Raw genomic sequence first — 21,014 nt, forward strand, 5'->3', positions numbered from 1 at the left:
CAGGGACTGGTGTCCTCATCAGAGAGACAGTCGCACACAGAAGAAAGATGACCCGGTTGCAGGTGGAGGCAGGGAGGCAGAGACTCGAGAGATACATGTACAGGCCAAGAAAGGTCAAGGGCTGGCACCAGATGCTAGGAGACAGGCATGGAACATTCTCTCGCAGAGCCTTGCCGGCGAACCCTGCTGACACCTGGATTTCAGACTTCTAGCTTCTGGAATGGTGACAGAATACATTTCTGTTGTAAACCACCCAGTCTCTGATTCCCCACAGCAGCCCTGAGAACTCAATGTACTTACTAGTCAAGTGGTGGTGTTTTTGTTGTTGTTGTTTTTTTGTTTTTTTGTTTTTTTTTGTTTTTTTTTACTTCTACTGGCCTTTTGTGAAGCTGAGATCTGGGTCAATTTCTGCAGGGACAGTTCTGGTAAAAGGTTCTGCCGACCTTCCTTTGGGGACCCCCTTCAAAAGGCCTCCTCCTGTGACCAGAATGCAGAAGAATTTGCCTCAAACGTGTCTGTCCTGAGCTTCATGCTCACAGGAAACCGATCCACCAGAACGTGCTTCTCGTCCAAGGATTCCAGCTCCTGTGCCTGACCCTCCAACCGCCACACGGTTCTCTGTCCTCCTGCCCACTCACATCCTAATCCAGGTGGCCACCACCTCCCCAAGCCCCTGGGGAGCCTTCAACTGCTCTGGTCCTCTCTTGCCTCTCCTAAGCCACCCACTACTCAGCAGCCTGAGGGCCCTTTGCAAAGTGACAGATCTAACGGTTGTGGTTCTGATTAAGAGCCTTCTGCAGCCTCCTGTGCCTGTGAGTCAAGTTTGAGCGTGTCTGTCAGCCACAGTAGATGGGATCCCTGCTGCAGATGCAGCTTATCGCGGACCCTCCCGGGTTCCCTCTCCAGGGAACTGCGACCCCGTCGCAACTGTCTTCCCTCTTCCTCGGACACTGAGTGGAGAAAACTAAGGGAGCATCATAACCAGTGTTCCAGAAGATGCTCAAAAGAAAAACAAAGACGAAAGTCCTCTGCAATTACGTCCGGAAACATGAACGGGGATAAAGAAAAGAGTCGAGACTCGACAAATCAAACCTCAATGCGCAGGCCCAGCGTGCTGGCCACAGGGTTAAGGGCTGGCGGTCTGAACACAGAACACAGCACACAGCCACTTAGTGGGGGGTGAAAAAAAAAAAAAAAAGAGTCAACTTTAATCGTAACTGACCAAACCGTGTCCAGGAATGTCTCCAAACAACTGAACAAAAGAAACACGATAAAATTTTCTATTGAAGAAACCAAGTTTTTGCCAGCCCCAGTGCTTCCGAGGGCTGGGCCAAGACCAGCCCATTCCCGAGGCCGGTTCTATTCCCCACGCAAGTTTCTCATCTCGAGAGGCGGGCTGACGAGAGGCCAGGGGCCTGTCCCCTGCTCCGGTCACGCTGGGAACGCTTACAAAGTCACTGGTGGGGTGTGCCTCTCCTCCCACCCCATTCCTGTCTGAAAGTAAACGGAGACCCTCTGGCCATCATCTCGAAAGCCAGGGAACCAGGGGAGGCAGCCCCAGTGCCCTCCTGGGCTTTCAGCCAAAGCTTTCCTCCAGTCCACTCAGCTGGCGTTCCCAGTGCCCAGGGTGGGGATCAAATAAAATAAAGCACTAGGGAAAACTCAAATGCCCCATAACCTCCACAACGCAAGTCACACAGCAGGAGAAAAAATAAAACTGCCCTAATGCAAAGCGCCGACAGCCGGCCCTCAGAACACGCGCTCGAACTCCGTCTGGTTGGTGGTGGCGGGATTGCGGCTCTGGTTGGTGGACTGCTGGGTGATCTGGCTGCCCTTCCGGCGCGGCGGCGCCAGGTACTCGAACATGGACGTCAGGTGGGTGGAGAGCATGCCCTTGAGATCCGAGGGCATGGGGTCAGACCAGAAGAAGTCGTGGTTGAGGGCGTCGTCACTGTCGATGCGCTGTGCGGGATCCAGCACCAGCAACTTGTCGATGAGGTCCAGCGCGTAGGGGTCACGCACGTAGGCCTTCAGCCTGTCCTTCACCTTCCGCTTCTGGCCCTTGACCAGGTCCAGTTTCTCAAACAGCTCGTACTTGTCCACGTTTGGCCACACCTGGGCGGGAGGCATGGGGAGAGGACGGCGTCAATTCAGGGGGGTGCGTGGCTTTGTCCACTGGTTGCACACCGGAAGGGACTAAAACTTCTCCTCTCAGATGCTCCCAGACCACCCCTGGAGGACGAACCGGACCTCTCCAAAGCGAAAGCAGCAGTAACTGTGTCCCTGACACACACCAAGCGCCACACCCTTTGACCCAAGTCACCTACGATATTTTCACCAAGCCCGACACAGGCGTAGTTGTTTCACACAGGAGAAAACTCAGCCCTGAGGTGAGGGATTCAAATGCCCTCCCCGAGGCCACAGAACTGCGATGGGGGTGAGATCTGAACACTGCCCGTGTGGCTCTAACGACCACCAGCCCTGTCCCTCCACCAGCCACCTCTCCAGGGCTTTCCTTCCATCCCACTCCCCACTCCTCCCTTGCCAGGAGGACTTCCAGATCTCTGCATCCTGCGGGGACCCTGGGGACCTGCAGCCTGGCCACGCACCTCAGGGGTGATGGAGCCACAGAGCTGGCTGATGAGGGCAAGCTGGTGCTGCTCGGTGTTGCCCTGCATGATAGGGCTGCGGGTCCACATCTCCGCCATGATGCACCCGGCACCCCAGAGGTCAATGGGGGGGCCGTAGTCCCGCTCCCCTGGGAAGAAGAGCGCACCAGGAGGGCCCCTTGAGCCCGAGGGCCTCCTGAGACGCAATGCCCCAGGGCCGGCGGCTCAAGAAGCCCTGGCAGTGGGGGACTGAGGCCGGGTAAGTGCCCAGCCCCTGCCCCCCTCTGCCCGCTCGGGAGTCCTCACCGAGCAACAGCTCCGGGGGCCGGTACCAGAGCGTCACCACACGGTTGGTATAGCGGTTGGGCTGGCTGTTCTTTGCCAGGCTGAAGGCCCGGGCCAGCCCGAAGTCTGCCAGCTTCAGGACCCCGTCGCGGGTGATGAGCACGTTAGCCGCCTTCATGTCCCTGTGCAGGATCTGCAGGAAGCACAAGACGGCTCGATCAGGTTTCCGAGGGCCCTTCAGGCACATCCACCCTGCAGTGGGAGCGGAGGCCAACCCCAGCCTCGGTCTCTTCCCCCACTCTGCCCCCCACCTTGTTTCTGTGGATGTAGTAGAGGCCGTTGAGCAGCATCTGCATGACCTTCTTGATCTCGGACAGCGTGAACTTGACTAAGACGTTGCTCAGCAGCCCCGCAAGGTCATGCTCGCAGAAGTCAAACACCAGGTATATGCTGCCCTTGCAACGGTTATAGGGGGAAGCTAAGACGGAAGAACGGGCAAGGGGGTGAGAAAAAGAAAGTATAAAACCCCATGTGCAACTTATCTTCCCACAGCCAGCTTCTACCCCTCCAACCCACGGACACTCAGGTAACCGGCTGTGCATTCCTTCACTGGTCAACTATTTGCTGAGTGCCTCCTCCAGGCCGGGTGCTGTGGCAGGCCCCGGGGCAGCAAGAGCTATGACGAAAGGACCCGGGAAAGCAGTCACAGTCGGTAGGTCTGGGTCAAGAAGAGGCAATTTAAGCGCGTCCGCTTCCAACTTTACAAACAAAGCCTTGGGACGGGTAAGCCTCATTTTCCCCATCTGAAGACGGAGACCCGATCCAAACAACTTACCTTTGGTTCGACAGATCTCAATCAAGTTAACCACGTTCTCGTGTTTTAGAAGCTGGAGGATCTTGATTTCCCGCAGGGCTGTGATGGGGAACTGAGTGGGAGAAAGACAGGAGGTGGTCAAAGGTGAGCGAGTGAACTACAGACTCACGACCGAGCCAAGAGCTCCACAGTTAAGGGGCACAGGTTGGGAAAGAGAGTAAGGTGACAGGCTCTGAGATCAGCAGTCTCAGGTGTCTTATCTGTAAAATGCATGTTAAAAGTAGTACGCAACCCTCGAGGAACTGCTTTGAGACGATGAACTGAAACAGTGGTACTTAACACTTCACTGCTAGTCACCAAAGGCTCCACAGTTTCTTCAACCCTTAAATTTAGCTCTATGCCTGTGTTTAATTTACTAGGTGGGAACAAAAACAGCTATTCAAAGACATTTCCTTGCTAAGAATCAGGTGTCTGGGAAGCTGGACTACAGCTAAATTGATGTATGGAAGGGGGGGGCTGTTCCTTTACAACCGAGTACCAATCACCCTTTGAAGGCCGCTGCATGGAATTTCTTTTTATGCTACGCAAAATAAACGCTAAGGACAGAGTGTTTAAAAGCGTCCTAACTTGAGGAACCGAGGTGCACTCTGCAAGCATGAGCTCCCCCTCCTGGCCCCAACCGTATTTACCTAAAAATGAAATATCAAAGGCTCTAAAACATTTGAACAAAAAAATTGAACTACGAAGTCAAATTCCCTGGAATATGGAAACTCCCAAACTACCACACCTACACTGATTCCCGACGTGAGAGCCCTAGCAGAAGCAGGGTGGAAACCCAACCCCGAGCGGAGAGGAGACGGCAGGCCCGCCCACCCCGCCCGTACTCACCCCCTCCTTCTCGTTCTCCATCAGCACTTTCTTCAGAGCCACCTTTTTGCCGGTCTTACGGTGCTTTGCCTTAAATACCTCCCTGCAGGCCGAGAGGGGGGACCCAAGAGGTTTCATCAGGCCGTTTCTGCTGGGCCCGCCCCTCCCCCACCTGAGGAGGAGGGCAGAAAAAAAGGGATTCCCCGGGCGGGGCTGGGCCGGGTACTCAGGGCACTCGCCTACTCTGCCCGCCCCATCCTCCCGCTATCCGCGGTCCCTCTCCAAGCCTCTACTTCCTTTCCTCGGACTCTTCACCCAGGCTTCTCTTGGAGAGCCCGCTCCCCTCACAAGCTCCTCTCTGCAACCCCTCCCCGCCCCCCATCACGGGCCTCAGGCTCCTCCCCGCCAGCCGGCTCCGTCAGGCCCAGGCGGGCTGCGGCGCGGCCTAGAGAGACCAGGGGACACGTCTGGTGCTCTGTGGCCTCCCGACCACGTTGGGCCCGGCCCTGGGCATCCCGACGTCGGCCCTGAGGGTTGCAGGCCCAGGGCTCCCGATCCCCCGGGGGGTACAGCCTTACCCGAAGGTGCCTTGGCCGATCTTAGCGAGCTTCTCATATTTGGTCACCTCATCACAAAAGGGACACTCCACCGAGTCGTACTGCTTTGCCATGGCCGCCTCCAGTGCACCGCCGCCGCCGCCGCCGCCGCCCCCAGCCGCCGCCGCCGCCGCTCCCGCTCCGGGTCCCGCCGCCGTGCTCCAGGCCCCTCCGCGGCCGCGCCACTTCCGCCTCCACAGCCACTTCCGGCCTCGCGGCGCCGACCCCGCCTCTTCCGCCCGCCGCCCGCCGCCAGGCCCCCTGGGACTTGTAGTTCCCGGGAGGCCAGGAGGAGCCGGAGCTGCAGAGGCGCCTCCGCCGCCGCCACTGCCCCCGCCTCCGCCGCCGCCACTGCTGGCGGCGGCCCCGATCGGGGGCGCGGGGAGCCGGGGCGCCGGGGCTGGGGCTCGGGGCGGTGCGTCCCGCTGCATCGGCCCGGGCCGCCGCTGCTGCCGAAGCCGCTGCCGCTCTAGCGCCCGATCCGGGGCCAGCCGCAGTGCCCTGCTCCTCCTCCTCCGACGGCGCCGCCTCCGCCGGGCTGCGCGGGGCGGCGGGCGGGGGGGTGGCCCCCGAGCCGCGGCCTGGGGGCTCCCTGGCCGGGCCCGGGCCCGGGGCGGCCGGGCGAGGGGGCGAGACGGAAAGAGCCGACGAGGAGGCGGCCCGAGAGCCCGGGAGGGGGCGCGTTATAAAGGGGGAGGTGCCCCGGCCTCGCCCTCCCCTCCCCCTCCGCCCGCCCCCTCCCTCCTCCCTCCCACCCTCCGCGGCCGCACCTGCCGCCGCCGCCGCCGCCGCCGCCTGCCCGCTCGCCCGCTGTCCGCCGGCCGCCCTCGTCGCGTCACCGCCCGCGGCCCCTCCTCCGCCTTCGGAGGTGGGGCCCCGCGCTCCACACCTGGCTGCGGGGCGCCTCGCCGCGTGCCTCAGTTTACCCCCACATGCCAGCTGCTGCGGAGAGCCCTTTTCTCCCTGGCTCAGAGTGCCCCTCCACAGGCGAAGGCGGGAGGCGCCGAGGGAGCGGCCTCCGGTCCTGGGAGGAGAGAACGGCCCCCGCCGCCACCTCCCCGGGCCCCAGCCACCCGCCGTTGACATGGCAACCGACGGCCGCTAGGGGGCGCGGCGACACTGGAGGCGGCGAGAGAGCAACGCCTGGGCCTTCCAGTCCCGGACCCCCTGTTCTCTGGGAGTCAAGGATGAAGCCCACAGGAGCCCGGTCCCCCATCAGCTGTGCCCGAGCTGGTCACCCCCGGGTCAGTAATTACAAAAATAGCTAGTATTTACTCCGAACCCCCTGTGTGCTCAGGAATTGCTGGGCGTTCCTGCTGAATCCTGAATCAACCGCCCAATAGTCAGGATCACTAACCCATTTTACAGAAGAGGATATTGAGACTCAGACAGGTGAGGTCATTTGCCCAAGGTCAGAGTGACAGCGCTGGGACTGGAACCTGGTCTGTCTGAAGAAGATTCTTCTGAGTCAGGCTGTTTACAGTGTGGCCAGGGATATAATAATGGTGCCGTTTGAGGCCTGCTGTCATGCCAGGCACCATGCCCACCACCCATCTTCTCTGACCCTATGCCCCCTTCTCCTACTCCACCCCTTCCCCAGCATCTTCCTGATCGTCTTCCCAGCTCACGAGCCTCTTGATCTTTCCTCCAGCCCTACTCAACAATCAGCCCACAGCAAAGCTGTGCTTTCTACCTCCTCTGTCTTCAGGAAAACCCACATTGTGATATCGGAGGCTCTTTCCAGCTCCCTCCAGGGCGGTGGCTGCAGGACTCTCCCTCCTGTTGTTTCCTAATTCCCTGGACCTTCCTACCTGCAGTGTGGTACCCCTCAATGGCACCCAGTTTCCTGTCTTATCCTCCATGGCTTGGCCTTGCAGGTCTGGTGATCCTGGTGTCCCAAGAGACCCTGTTGGGGGAGGGGGGGGAGGCGGAGGCTCAAGGGTCAGCCAAGCAGCAGTGAGCCCCCTCCTGAGGGGAGTGTGAGGCCATCAAGTGTTTTAGGCAGTCAGGAGACATGTCAGGGAATGATCTGGGATCAGCTTCATGGGTACACTGTGGAAGCAGGGAGGCCATTGGCTAAATTGGGGGTGAGAAGGGCAAGGAGGGAAAAAAATAATAACTAGCAATTACAATTTGTTGAGGCAAAATAAATGGTCCAGAGCATATATTCAGCACTTTATGGTAATTAATTCTCACTCAGCTATATGAGATGGCTACTGTTATCACCTCTCTTGTACACATAAGGACACTGAGACTCAGAGGCAACATCCCCTGGCCAGGGTCAAACAGCTGACCGGCAGCCACATTGGGATTTGAACCAGGTCAGTCTGGCACAAACTCCAAGCACTTAGCCATATCAGGGCCCCCACCCGTCTGGGCTGTGGGCAGAGTTAGGCTACAGCCATGACAGAGCACCGCTGGCCTAGGTATTCTGGATGCCCACGGCGGGTATGGGAGGGGATGGTAGTATTGCGGGCCTACCATGGTTTTGGGTGGCCTCCACCATCAGACTCAGGCTGGATGGGTCCCCTGCCTGTTTCCCACGAGCTCTCCCTAAGTCACATCCTGTGGGCAGACACCTCAGCAGATGTTCCGGTGTTGTCACCTCCACCCCACCACCCCTGCCCTGAACCCCAACATCCGCCAGTCACTTCCCCTCAGAGCTTCGGGCCCTCCGCTCCCCTTGGCAAAAGCAGTAGGGAACTCTTCAGAAGGCCACCCGCGCTGTCCAGGCATGGGGTCCCGGATCATCCAGGTGGAAGGGCGAAGAAATGAGGTCCTCGCTGGAAATGATTTCTCACTGACTGACTTCTGATTTGCTAGTTTGAGGAAAATGTTTCCTGCCTCCACGGATCAGCTAAGCCTGCAAAGCCAGGCACTGGCCAGTTTGTCAGTTTGCTGACTAACCGACTGGACTCTGTGAGAGCCTCTGGTCCCGCTGGCATTTAACAGAGAAACTGAGGCACAGAGTAGAAGAGGGAATCATTGGCCTGCTGTTTGACTCTGGCCTAGACCTTCTGTTTTCCTCCCCTGAACAGGGATGAGGTTGGGGGGGCGGTGCGGGCATAGGGAGGGAAGGAGAAGACAGGCTCATGGGTGGGCTGATCTTGGCTGCTCGTACGTCCCGGGAAGAGAAAGGGGTGCTGGATAGGGAGACACCGGGCAGAGGATTGTAGTGTGATGCTTGCGGCCCTGTAGACCATGGACATTCTGCCCACACCAGCTGGGTGCTGACTCTGTACCCGGCCCTGTGTTGATACGTGTCATTTCCCTGGGGCTTTACAGCTCCCCTCTTAGGAGGTTGCTGGAATTGGGCCCAACTTACAGAAGAGGGAACTGAGACTCGGAGTGGTGACGTGCCCTGCCCAAGGCCACACAACCAGGAAGCTGTAGATCTGGGATTCAGAGCCAGGTCTCTGCTTCCGAAACCCAGGGTCATTCGTCACCAGCCTCAGTACCAGACAACCGGATGGAGCCGGGGAAAGCCTAAGACCTATGGCAGGCGTGGGGCCAATACGCATGTGGAAGGCAAATTCTCCTCTGAGGGGGCATGAGGTCTGTTTGGAACCTGCAAGTGAAGACGCAAGTGAATGTAATATGGGTAATACTCGCAGTATAACTTTTATTTCACTGCCACGGGACCGTGTGAGGGATGTTGTATTGGTCTCATTTTACTGAAGGGAGAAAACGAGGCTCAGAGAGGTGACACGACTTGCCCAAGATCATGCACGTGGGGTCTGCATGATCCCGCGTGCCTGGGGCCAATGCCTTCGACCGTGACGTCGAGACCTAATGGTACCTGGCCAAACTGGGGGCAAGGGAGTCACGGATGGGGGGGAAAGGGGCAGGAGGGAGGGGACAGAAACCAGAGGAGGGTTCCCTGGGGCACCATGGCTCAGTCTGGACCCGGAGCCCCGACCGCACAGAGGCAAAACTTCCAGCCGGTGGAGGGAAGAGCAGCATTCTGGGTGTGGGTCCAGCCCAAGCCGAAGCCTGGAGGCGCGAAAGCACTTGTGTGTTCAGGGCTGTGGAGTGCGGGCTGCTCCGGGCCGGCCTCCAACGCAGGCTGAGGAGGGCCTGGGGGACAGCCACCCGCCGGCAGGTCCCCAGCCGCACTCCCAACGGCCACTCAAGGCAGCACAAAGGGGGCTCTGAGCTCAGTGGAGCCGCCACACTGAGCCCCATTCATTCTCCCAGGGACGGGCAATTGCGCTGGCGCCCGGGGCCAACGGCGGCAGCACGGACCTAGCTAGCACTCTCGCTGTACCTGCAGCAACACGGCCTCCCTGTGGCCGGGGCTCCCAGCTCTCCCACCACGTGCCCTCCCCTGGGGTCTTCTTGGCCTATGCCAATCCGCCCCTGGCCTGAATCACCCCCATCCCTCAGCGACAACCATGGCGGGGAGGGGGGGCTGCTGAGGCCACAGTGCACTAGCCTGGGCTCACATTTTCTGATTTCATCCTCCCAGCAACCCCTGGAACTGGGAGCTACTCTGACGCTGTTCCACAGATAGAAACTGAGACCCAAAGTGGTAAAAGGTCTGGGGCAGGGTCACACAGTGAGGCGGGAGTGACAGAAACCCAGCACTTAGCCCAAGTCACTGGGACTGCCTCCTGGGAGAGAAGCCAAGGGGAACCACCCGCTGCCTTCCACGAGGAAGACCCCTCACTACCGCCAGGCCACCGGCCCTATTCTCTCTTCTGACAACTGGAGGAGGGAGGGAGCACCGGCTTGGGAGCTAGGACACCTGGGGGTCTAGTCTCTGCTCCTCCTTAGCCTCAGTTACCTCATCTGTGAAATGGGACAGTACCAGCATTCGCCTCACAGGTCGGTCGTAGGGACTCAACGGACAATCTGTGGAGGTTCATGGTCAGGGCTCAGTAGAGGGACCTTCTCTTCCCAACTCCGTGACCGAGAGACCTCATTCTTTCACGTGAGCTTTGAACACTGTTCCCATCCAGGTCTGTCTGTGAGCAGGACTCTGGTGTCTTGATCTCTCGGGCTGTGTCCCTTTTCCCCTCAGGGCCTCGGTTTCCCTCTCAACCCATTGAGAAGGGTCAGTCAGATGCTTCCCCCACCAGGGCCCATCATCCAGCCGCCAGGGGGTTTCTGGGGCTGTAGGAGTGGAAGTTAGGACCTCAGCCTCCATAGCTGGACAAGGAGGCCCTAATGCCAGGTAAGTTGACTTTCGGGGAGCCTCAGTTTCCACATCTCTAAAATGGGAGCAAGAGAAACAACATCTACCTCTTAGGACAGAAGGACTGAGCTTTCTGGCCGGGATGAACTAACTGATCAGAAGACGTTAGTCATCATTATTTTTGCTGAGGATGCAGGAGGGGCCCCATCTGCCCTCGGACTCCCTCTCCCATAGGCTCGGTTGCCAGCCTGGGGGCCAGGACAATAATGTCCAATCGTGCTGGAGCCTCTGTGAGTTCATTGTGTATCTTGCATTCATGCCCATTCTTGAGATCAGGTGACTGGGGCTTCAGAGGCAGGAGTAACTTATGCGCAGTACACAGAGCTGGGATTTGAAACCCCTGGCCTTGTGGCCACCCCAACCCCTGCAGCTGCTGACGGCCTCCACAGGTGTCTGGGACAATCTGTGTAGGGAAGTTTCATTTCCTCATCTCTGTCCTGCCCGTGTGACACACACACGCACACACGTAGGCTGGAAAAGCATCAGACTGTGGGCTGAGGGGTCTAGAAGGGTGAGATGTAGCCCTGTCTGTGCCACCAACCTGCCAGATGACCTGGGGCACTCCCTCTGCCCGTCTGTGCTCCAGATCCCCCCATCCCTGTATAAAGGGTGTGGTGGACCAAATTGCCACCGCGTCCCGCCGGATTAAAAAGGAATGATCATGCCTTGGTGGGCGCCGATTCTGTGCCAGGCTTCACACCGAACTGGACCCTGTGAGGTGGGCATTGCGAATACCCCCTGCTCACAGTGAGGAAACTGAGGCTCAGGGAAGTCAGTGGCCTAGCCAGGATTACACGGTGACAAAGTAGCCAGGCAAGATTTGAACTTGGGTTTGGGTGGTCCCCAGGGCCACAGGCCTAACCACAGCACTCTTCACTGCTCCCAGTCCTTCCCCAGGCACCGAGGCTTAGAACAAACTGCCCTGTGGGCTGGCCTGGCTCCCAGCACCCTCCCAGCCGCTGGCCAGACCCCCTGACAGCTGTCAGCGGGTCCCCCCCACAGCCCCCACCCAGTGGGCTCCATTCCCAGGGCCTGTGGTTTGTCCCCCCCCCAGGCCCTCCGGGTCCCATGGGCTTGTGGTCTGCCCCCTGCCCCCCTCCCGCCCCCATAGCCAAGGTCAAGGAGGCAGCCCATGGGGGCCCGGAGTGGGGGAGGCCCTGGCCCGCCCCCGTGGAGAGGATGGGGAGGGAGGAGCTGTGGGAGTTTCACTGGTTTAAAAATACACAGAGGAAGCGAGCGGCAAGAGGGTGCAAGAAAGGGGAAGGGGAGGTGAGGGAAGAACCTCAACGTTGATGTCCGGAGTCGAGAGCGGCCACTTGCCCGCTGGCCAGGGGCTTTACACGACCCGCCAAGATGACGGAGGGACCCAAGAAAGCCAGCAGAAAGTTCAGTGAGTGCAGGGTGCCCTTTGCACGGCCCTTCATCTCTCTGTCTGTCCATCCATCTCAGTCTCTCTCTGCATTGCTTCTTTATCACTGTCTGGTTTCTGTTTCTCTTTCTGTCCATCTCTATCCCTCTCTGGAGTTCTCTGCTTCTGGGTTTCCTTGTCGCCTTCCCTCTGTCACTCTGGCCCCATAGCTCTCTCTGTCTCTAGCTGCTTCGGTTCTCCATCTCATCTCTGCTCTGCCAGTCTCTGTTTCTCTGTCTCACCATTTGTGGGTGTGACCATCTCTGGTTTCCTTGGACCTCATGGGGCCGGGCAAGGGAAGACCTCCACATGCTCCACGCCCTGCCCCTGGAATCGGTTCACACGGGGGCTCAGTTGGAAGTTACTGGGGCCGGAGTGGGTATGGGTGCACCAGGAGAAGCTGCCCCATGTCCCCACCAGCAGTGACGCTGGGACCCAGGGCAGCTCGATGAGGGGTCACCCTGACCAAGGCTCTGTTTCCCCAAGTCAGTCTCCTCCGGGTCTCAGCCAACTTTTGCTTCCCCTGAGCCCTTCAACTTGACCGTTGACAGCACAGGGGGGGTGGTGGGTGGGGGTGTGCAGGGCCAGGATTAAGATGCATTCCACAGATGAAAATACTGGGCCCCAGAGACATGCTTTGGATCATATGGGGCTGCCCAGCAGGGCTCAATCCCATGTTCCTGGACTCACCTCGGTTTCCCTCCCTGTCCCACTACTGTTTCCTCCAGATCCCCCAGTGCCCAGGAGATAGGGGTTCTTGGCCCTCCTCCTGGCAATTGGCACAATTCTGCCCAGAGGTATAGCTTTCTTAGAGCAGAGCCTCAGAACTTTCTGACAGTGTTTGTCAGGAGGCAGAGGCTAAGACAGTCGAGGGTGGGCAGGGCTGGGGGGAAAGCCCCAGAACACTGACCCCAGCAGTCCAGAGCCCTGAGCCCCTCATCAGGGTTCAGCCTTGCTGTGTGACCCTGGGCAAGTCCCTCCCCTCTCTGGGCCTCAGTTTCCTCTCTCATCAATGGGGGCATCGTGGTGAGGACCTGAGGAGGCAGAGGGTACCTAGGAAGTGGAAAATGCCAGAGTTTTTCCTTTTCACTCGCCTGGAGGCCATAGGGTTGTCAGAGGGTGGTGGCTTAGAGGAGGGACAGTCCCACAGCTGGGGGCAAGGAGGAGGGAACTCACAGGCACCCCTGCGGAAATGAGGAGATGGTATCACCCAAGCCCTGCCGCCTGAGTCCCCACCGTGGGCTCAGCTGACAGGAAGGACAGAACCTCAGAGAGTGGGCCCCCCAGGCTCCCAACAACCCCCTTCTCATTTCATCCCCTGTCCCTGGTGCTCAAACAGCCCCTCCTCACTCACCCCACCCCACGACCACACAAACATGCTTCACCTGCCCACGATGCCACCTCGGGCGGGTCTTTCCACAGCTCTGACCTCGGCTTCGTTATCTGCAGAAAAGGGAAATTAAGCTTGTGTCATTGAGTTATGCTGGGAACTCAGTGATGTAATGCATGAAGCATAGCTGACCAATGCAGAGGCGTTCACTGCAATCATCGTCACTGCCTTCATAACTTCTCCAGGATATTCTGGGTGCCAGGCACCATATTAAGTCTGTTATTTACATGCTTTCCTTCAGTTCTGCTGTCCATAGGAGGTGGGCACTACAATCTCTATTTTGCTAATGTGGAGAATGGGGCTCAGAAGGGTCAAGTGACTTGCCGAAAGTCACACAGCAAGGATGTGGAAGAGCAGGGACGGTCGCTCAGGTCTGTGTGACTCTAGAGCTGCGTGTTCTACGGGAACAAAGGGAGTGTCAGAGAAGCCCTGACCCTCCTTGAACCCTCAGTCAAAGGAACGACATGTATTTTTTATTATTGCTGCTGGCGTTAACTCATGTCTTCCCCTTGCCCTCCCTCCCCCCACTTCCTCTGCCAGAGTTCTTCAAGTTCAAGGGCCTCGGGAGTCTCTCCAACCTCCCTCGGTCTTTCACTCTGAAACGGTCCTCGGCCTCCATCAGTATCCGGTCCCACCTGGAGCGAGACACCTTTGAGGCTACACAGGATGACATGATGACTGTCCCACAAAGCCCCCCAGCCTATGCCCGCTCCAGTGACATGTACAGCCACATGGGCACCATGCCTCGCCACAGCACCAGGAAGGCTCGTGATCAACAGGCTACCCGGGAGACCAAGGAGGTGGGCTCTGAATCCCACCTGTTGCCCCAAGATCTGCCCAACCCTCCAGGCCTGGAGGCCGCCAAGGAGGTGGTGGTGGGGACCAATGCCCCCCTGGAGGACACCCCAGCAGTGGGACCCAACCCTTCCGTAATGGGCCCCACGGGAGAGCCTGAGGATCCCAGCGCAGACAGAAAAGAAGAAACAGCTCCCAGGAATGTGCCTCCGGAAAGGTAGGTGCCCACAGTGGGGTGGGGGTGAGAGTGGAATCTGTGGGAAGGGTGCCTCCAACCTCCTGCCAATAGAGCCTGGAGAGGAGCCCCCCCCCCCCCCCCCACGAAACACACTTCTAGGGGGAATAAAAACTCTACACATGAACCAAGTGCTTACTACAGACCAGGCACTATGCTTGGTCTTTCACTTGCAATTAATTCTCAACAAAACAAAACAAAAACAACTGGGGAGGAGATTCTGTCATTTCCATATGACGGATGAGGAACCGAAGATTCAGAGAGGCAAAGTCATCTGGCCCAGGCAGGTTGCACATCTGTCAAATGACAAAGGTGAGATTTGAACTCGCCCTAGGCAGCCTCCAGGAGCCGGCTGAGCCCCAGGCCCAGTCGCTGGATCCCTGCCCAGGACCCCCACACCCAAATCACCTTTAGTTCTACTGGACAACACTGCTCCCCCTGGTTGCCACTTCACTTGGTTATAGGGTGAGCTGAGTTCATGCAAAAATACACATAGTGATGATATGACCCTAACACCCATTCTACTGGGTGTCAAAACATATGTTACTCACCGAACGCTCTGTAAAAGCATTTATCGTTATATCATGAGACCCATCTTACAGATGGGGAGACTGAGACTCAGGCAAGGTGGCAGAGCTGGATTTGAGCAGAAACGGCCCGCCTCCAATGGCTGCACACTCATCTCTCACATTGTACCCACGACCTTCTAAGCTGTACAGCTGTGTGCTTCGTGCCCTTGGGAGACCCCTCAATCTCAACCACAGGAGTCTCCAGCTTTTCAACCCTCAGGCCCTGGGTCTAAACCACACTGGTCAGATGTACTTATTGAAATAAAGAGGGGAAAAAACCCCAGCTGAGCAAAAGTAACTCTAGGGCCAGTTCTGAGACCTCTCTGGAATGGCTTTGCCCTGAGACACCAAGCACAGTTTCTGTGTGCTGGGGTAATTGAGTCTAGACCTCTGTTCAATGGGGAGCAAGACTTTGTAAAGTTTCAGAATGAATCTAGTCCAGACTCTGCCTCTTACTGACTGCATGACCTTGGATAAATCTGTTTCCTTTTCTGAGCGTCCGTTTCCTCGGCTGATAAATGGCATAATGATAGCACCTACCTTGTAGGGCATGATGAGAATCAAGAGTCACATACAGGACTTTTAAAATCTTAGCACAGTGCCTAGCACACCACTAACAGTAAATGTTTTTCCATCATCCCTGGCTGTTCCAGGCTGCTGTCTTGTGCCGTCCTCTCCTTAGTTCAGCCTCATTTGAGGGTGGAAGAGCAAGGATTGTAGGCAGGGGAGAAGGCCTGATAGGTTCTGGGGCGTTCTGAGGCAGCCTAGGGTCTGAGACGTGCCTTGTGAGTTTGCAGGAAAGGGGCGGGTGGAGCGGCGTGTCTGGGGGCGTGGCCCTTTCAGGCTGCCAGGCGGACTGCTGAGGGAAGGTGGTGTTGGAACGGGGCGGGTCAAGGCAGAGGGGTGTGTCGGGGGGCGTGGCCTTCCCGGCCTTGGACGCTAACAGATGGGGGTAGGGGGAGGAGCGAGACAGGAGGCGGAAGGGCGTTCCCGAGGCGGGGCGTGTCCTCCCTAGCGGGAGGTGTAGGCTGTGGGGCGGCCCCCGGCAGAGAGCGAGGGGCGTGCCCGGGGCGTGGTCTACAGGTCAGGCTCCGCCCCCGGAGTACTGCTCTGCGCTTCAGAGCTCCCTGGCCTGAGAAAGGCGGGAGCCCTCGGGCTGAGGAGGTACCCAGGCTTCAGGCAGTGACTGCGGGGGAACCATGACTGCAGTGGGACGAAGATGTCCGTCACTGGGACCCAGAGGGTGAGTGACCGAGCTGGGCCTGAGGAGGGCATGCGGGGATGGCAATGGTTTGAGGGGAAATCGGTGCCCCCGGGGCAACCAACATACCAGCATGCCCGTTAGCATCAGGGACTTTTAAACTTTCTTTTGGTGTAATTCTGTCCCTGCCTCGCCCTCGCACAGGCTGGGTATTTACTCCTCACAACAGCCCCGGAAGAGGGGCACGTTTATCATCGCCATTTTACAGATGAGTAAAGGGAGATTATTTGCCCAGTTCTCCACAGTAGTGAAGGTTAGTTAGACCCAGGGTTTAACTCCACCTTCCTGGACCATGCCCTTAAAGGCTGGGCAGCCTGTTCCCCTCCCACAGGGCCAGGGCCTCTGGGAAGGATGGTCCTGAGAAACCTTGAGAATGCCAAGTCTAGGACCCAGCCTTCCTCCTCTGTGGGCAGGGGCCCTGGTGGTCCTGGCAGTGCCTCCAGCATCAGGCCTGGCCTAGAGCTGGTGGAGGAAATAGAGAGACTGCCCTCCATCCTCCAATCATCCAGAGTGTCCAATGGTCCTGAGGTGGGGTCAGGTTAGCAGATCAGATTGAGCCCCCTCCTGGTGTCCTGAGACCCAGTGTCCCCACTTGCCCTCCAAGCCGAGCAGGAGGCTAGAAATGAAATGTTTCTTCCAGGAGTCCCTGAAGCCCAGCCCTGTGTCCCAGAGTCAGGAGAGCTGCTTTGCCTGTGTGATCTCAGATTTGCCCTGCCCTACTCTGGGCCTTAAATCTCCCCAGCAGCCCAGATGGGTCTGGGATGATCTCTGAGGGTACATCCAACCTGGAGAGGAGGGCATTTGAGAATTGCCACTGAACAAGACTGGGGCCCCATTCCCCAGTGTCCCAAGGGGGTCATCTCAGTGGCTGCTCAGGGAGTGGTCTAAGCTGGGGTAGATGGTGTCCCTCCCCTACCCCCTGGGAGGCAGGGTGCACCTGGAGCAGAAGGAAGGAAGGGGAAGAGGTGACACTGCAGGAGTTTCCTGGTGCCCTGTTCTCTGCTGAGATCGTGGGGGATGAGGAGGAAGGAGGGAGGAGGGGCCAGGAGCAGAGGGGGTGAAGAGCCCTTAGCGCCCAGAAAGGACAGCACCAGCCTAGCCTCACCCTATCCCTAGCACCTCAGCCTTCTGCAGGGAAATAGCAGGTCCAGAGAGCCCTGACGACCCTCCTCTGCAGTCCCTGTTAAGGAGGAGGAAGGGGAGGCCCAGTGAAGGAAAGGAGGCCCCAACACCTTCCATCCAGACCCATGCCCACACACAGGAACTTTTAGGCCAGGGTCCTAGAAGAGGGGGTCAAGATCTGGCTCATAACTGGCCAGTCCCTGCTTGAAGCACCCAATGGGTGCCACCTACCACACAGGCCGTGTGAAAGGAAACTTCTTTTTGCTTCATTTTACCGGTGAAAAGACCAGGATTCAGAGGCGGGAAGGGATTTTCCTGGGGTCACAGAGAGATGAGGTGTCAGAGCCTAGACTTGATGCCAAGTCACTAGACCACATTTTACCTCCTGCAAATAAAAATCTCAAAGCCATTTCTACCGTTATTGAAATGACTTCCCATAAGCCCCTGGAAGACAGATAATGGGAGCCCACTTTACAGATGAAGACATTGAGGTTTTGTGAGGTTACTAACCTGCTCGAGATGACACATTTAGTTGAGCTGGAATTTCACTCATTTGAATATGCCCTAGATACTCTTCCAAGTTTTGGGGAGACAGCAGTGAGCACAGCAGACAAAACCCTGCTATCATGGAGCCTCCGTTCCAGTGTGGGGGGAGACATGATAAGACAACAAGTTATATGGTTCAGCAGAAGAGAAAAGTGCTGGGAGAAATACTGAAACCAACCAGGGGTATGCCTGGTGGTAGCAGTTTAGGAAGGCAAGCCAGGAAAAAGGTCACCTTGAGGTGATGTTTGAACAAAGGGATGTGGGAACAAACCCTCTCGATATCTGGGGAAGAGTGTACCAGGCCAAGGGAACAGCAGGTACAAAGGCCCTGAGGTAGGAGGGTCCTTGGCATGTTTGAGGAGCAGCTGGGACCCACAGTGGCTGCAGGAGAATAAGATGGGGGGCCGGGGGGGGGGGAGGGTGGAGTGGTGGGAGGCGAGGCCAGAGAGGAAATGAGTTCAGATAATGGAAGGCCTGGAAGGCTCCGCAAGGACTGGGCTTTGATTCAGCGAGAAGCAGCCATTGCTGGCCTTGAGCAGAGGAGGGCCTCATTCTGACTTATGTTTTACGAGGACCTCTCCTTTGAGGAGGGTTTGAATGCACTTCTACTCATTGTAAAGTGTCACACCCAAGCGTCCTTCCCTCCCTGCCAGATCACAGAGACCCAGACCCCTCCACCCCCCACTCCCACAGCTGTTCAGAAGGAGATTGGGAGAAGGTGCACCCCATAGGGCAGCCAGGGGCACCCTGCATGGCGGGTGCCCCAGCCCTGGTGCCAAGCACTGAGAACAGGCCAAGAACCCCCCCCCCCCCCGCAACTCTCCACCCCATCCCATTTCCTTTTGGAATGTTGATTCTGGTCCAAGAATTTCCAACACTCCCCAGAGTCCCACGACCCTCTCTCGGCCCTTGCAGAGTGACGTCAGCTGCTGGGCATCTGGTAGTGATTACCCACCAGGGGAGGGGGCTGTGGTGGGCCCAGCCTGTTCGGCCTGGTCAGGCTCTGGGCGGCTGGTCCTTGTCTTCCGAAGGGGCCCAGCTGCTCCCAGCTCTCATTTCCTGTGGAGACTTTCTCACAGTCCTCGAGACCCCCGGATGCCTCAGGCTGTGGGAACTGCACTGGCTCAGGAAGGACGGGCTGTACCCCCACCCCCAGCTGGAGCCACATGCCCCGAAACCCTCAGGGGATCTTGCGTGCGGAATCCTGGACCTATGTGGAGTAGAGCTGGGGAGGAAGTTGGATACCTCACCGACTGGACGACATTGAGCAACTCCCTTGCCCTCTCTGACCCTCAGTTTCCCCATCTGTAAAGTGGGGACAATAATAGCACCTGCTGCACAGGGTCATCTTGAGGACTAGCTGAGGTCCTGGGTTTGGCCCAGGGAAGAACCAGCACACAGGAGCTGCTCTAGCTACCACCGCGCCCATGTTCTAGAAGAGTTCACTGAGGCCCAATGAGGGGGACTTGCCCAGGGTCACACTGCTTCCTCCCGCTCAGCGGAGAGCCCTCTCCAGAGCCAAAGAGGGTCCTCTCTCCTCCCATCCCTGCTCCATTTCTTCTTCTTGACATAGCTTTTGGGCTCCTAGTCCAGTTGAAATATTATTTCTCTTTGCCCTCCCCGCCCCACCTTCTCCTCATCTCTACCCCGGAGTGGTCCCCTTTCCCCAGGGGAGCCTGCCTCGTGCAAGGAACAAAGCAGATCTAGTCCGAGCAGCTGTGAGTCCTGGATCAAGTCACAAACTTCAGTGTTTTCCCTTATCAAGGGCATGGCGGTCAGTGCTCCATACATGCCCTCCCCTTTTGCGTATCAGTTAGTAGCTCTCAGGGCTCAGAATCCTCAGCTCTGCGCTGGGAAGAATGGCCCCCCTCTGCCCTATCCTCACAGGGCTGGTACCCTTTCTGGACACCTGCCGGCAAGCTCACCGCTGTCCAGAAGACTGAGGGCACAGAATGGTGGAGAAGGAGCGGGGATGTCTTCAGGACAGTGGTGGCCCATCTTACAGGAGGCAGGGCAGGGCAGGGCAGGGGCTAAAGCCAACAGCTTTCCTGGCAGAGAACCCCAAGGGCCCCATAGCAGGGTAGGCAGGGAAAGGCAGGGATTTCTGTCCCTGCGCCTGGGTGGCTCAGTCGGTTAAGTGTCCAACTCTTGATCTCAGCTTAGGTCTTGATCTCAGGGTCATGAGTTCAAGCCCTACGTTGGGCTCTGCGCTGTGAAGCCTACTTTAAAAAACAAACAAAAACCTAAGGAGCACAGAGCAGTGTTGCTTCTCTGCCGGGGTGAGTGACGATTGGAGCGAAGGGTGGAAAGAATCTCAGGCCTCAGGAGGGGCAGGATGGGAGATCTCCATGGCTGGGAGCTTGGGCAGCACGAGGAGGCACACGAGGAGGGTCTGGGAACTCTGCACCCTTCCTTCTCAGGATCCTCGTGGCCTCTCCGGGAAGACAGTTTTGTCCTTTTTCCAGGAGAGGCACTGGGACATCAGAGAGGTGAAGGCGGGGGAAAGCAGAGAAGCAGGAGGCAGAGGCTGGGGAAGTGTCCACTTGAGGCCACGTGGCCAGGCCTGGAGGTCCAAGGGAGCCAACTGGGGGTCAGAGAGAGGGTAGATGGGCCACAGGCCTGTCTGCGGAGGGCAAGGCTGCCCATGGCAAGGGAGGGCCAGGGTGGAAGGGGACTGCAGCTGGTATCTACTGCCCCTCCTCCCGGATCCCTCCGGAGCCTTGCCCTTTCTCCTGGGCCAGGTCGGAGGCCCTGAAGGCAGAGCTCAGATCTGGACCCGTGTTGGGGAACTAAAGGATCATGGGCTCTAATAACTGCTCATTAGTCCAATTAATTAAGCTAATGTATGCAATAAGCGGTATCAGTTATCAGAACAAATCAGTTAATACAGGCAATTAAAAGGGCTGGTTATTTGAATAATTAATGTGGCTGATTAATGGGACTGATTTAGCTCAATTGTCAGTATTATTTATTAATTGATTTCACCACAAATATTAGAGAGGAAGTGCCTTTTTAAGTCCATAAAATAAAAAAAATAATAATTAATTAACAGAGCTGAGTTTTTGAAAATGGAAGCTTTGATTCCTGAATTTGATCATAACAATGGGAGGGAGAATGTTCTAGAAATCTCCAAGCAAACTGAGATCTGAGAACCAAGTAGAAATCTCTCTGGCCTAAGGGAGAGAGGACGTTCCAAGCAGAGGGAACATCCTGTGCAAAGGCCCTGAGGCTGGAGGAGGCAGAGGTCTTTGGAGGAAGTGCAGGCAGGCTGGAGAGCAAGGAGGAGAGAGGAGGGATGGCTGACCGTGCCAGTCACAGAG

The 21,014-nt window shown here is 57.5% G+C and overlaps 2 protein-coding genes across 5 annotated transcripts in view; one reads left to right on the plus strand and one right to left on the minus strand.

Annotated features, from left to right (window-relative positions):
* Nucleotides 1-367: 367 nt before the first annotated feature.
* Nucleotides 368-5,778, minus strand: CDK9 (cyclin dependent kinase 9). The gene is made up of 7 exons (XM_047829239.1): nucleotides 5,154-5,778; nucleotides 4,597-4,678; nucleotides 3,730-3,820; nucleotides 3,206-3,372; nucleotides 2,916-3,087; nucleotides 2,610-2,758; nucleotides 368-2,115 (listed from the first exon to the last, which is right to left on the minus strand). The coding sequence occupies exons 1-7, from the start codon at nucleotides 5,600-5,602 to the stop codon at nucleotides 1,750-1,752; spliced, it is 1,476 nt and encodes a 491-aa protein (XP_047685195.1). The 5' UTR covers nucleotides 5,603-5,778; the 3' UTR covers nucleotides 368-1,749.
* A 5,808-nt stretch (nucleotides 5,779-11,586) lies between these two features.
* SH2D3C (SH2 domain containing 3C) overlaps nucleotides 11,587-21,014 on the plus strand; it is a 30,268-nt gene continuing 20,840 nt past the window's right edge. The window contains exons 1-2 of one of the 4 annotated variants that reach the window (XM_047829228.1): nucleotides 11,587-11,758; nucleotides 13,707-14,178. In XM_047829228.1, coding sequence (XP_047685184.1) covers nucleotides 11,722-11,758; nucleotides 13,707-14,178 — 509 coding nt within the window. In that variant the 5' untranslated portion in view covers nucleotides 11,587-11,721. Of the gene's footprint in view, nucleotides 11,759-13,706; nucleotides 14,179-15,788; nucleotides 16,009-21,014 lie in introns of those variants that run through there. The other 3 variants (XM_047829226.1, XM_047829227.1, XM_047829232.1) reach the window with 3 other exon arrangements.

The sequence above is a fragment of the Prionailurus viverrinus genome, chromosome D4 (assembly GCF_022837055.1).
Source record: "Prionailurus viverrinus isolate Anna chromosome D4, UM_Priviv_1.0, whole genome shotgun sequence".
Classification (NCBI taxonomy): Eukaryota; Metazoa; Chordata; class Mammalia; order Carnivora; family Felidae; genus Prionailurus; species Prionailurus viverrinus.

Coding starts and splice junctions, on each gene's coding strand:
- CDK9 (XM_047829239.1), bottom strand. CDS start 5,602: ATGCAGCGGGACGCACCGCCCCGAGCCCCAGCCCCGGCGCCCCGGCTC. Junction 3,821..4,596: donor TGGAGAACGAGAAGGAGGGG/GTGAGTACGGGC, acceptor TCTCCCACTCAG/TTCCCCATCACAGCCCTGCG. Junction 2,116..2,609: donor GTGGCTCCATCACCCCTGAG/GTGCGTGGCCAG, acceptor CCTCCCGCCCAG/GTGTGGCCAAACGTGGACAA.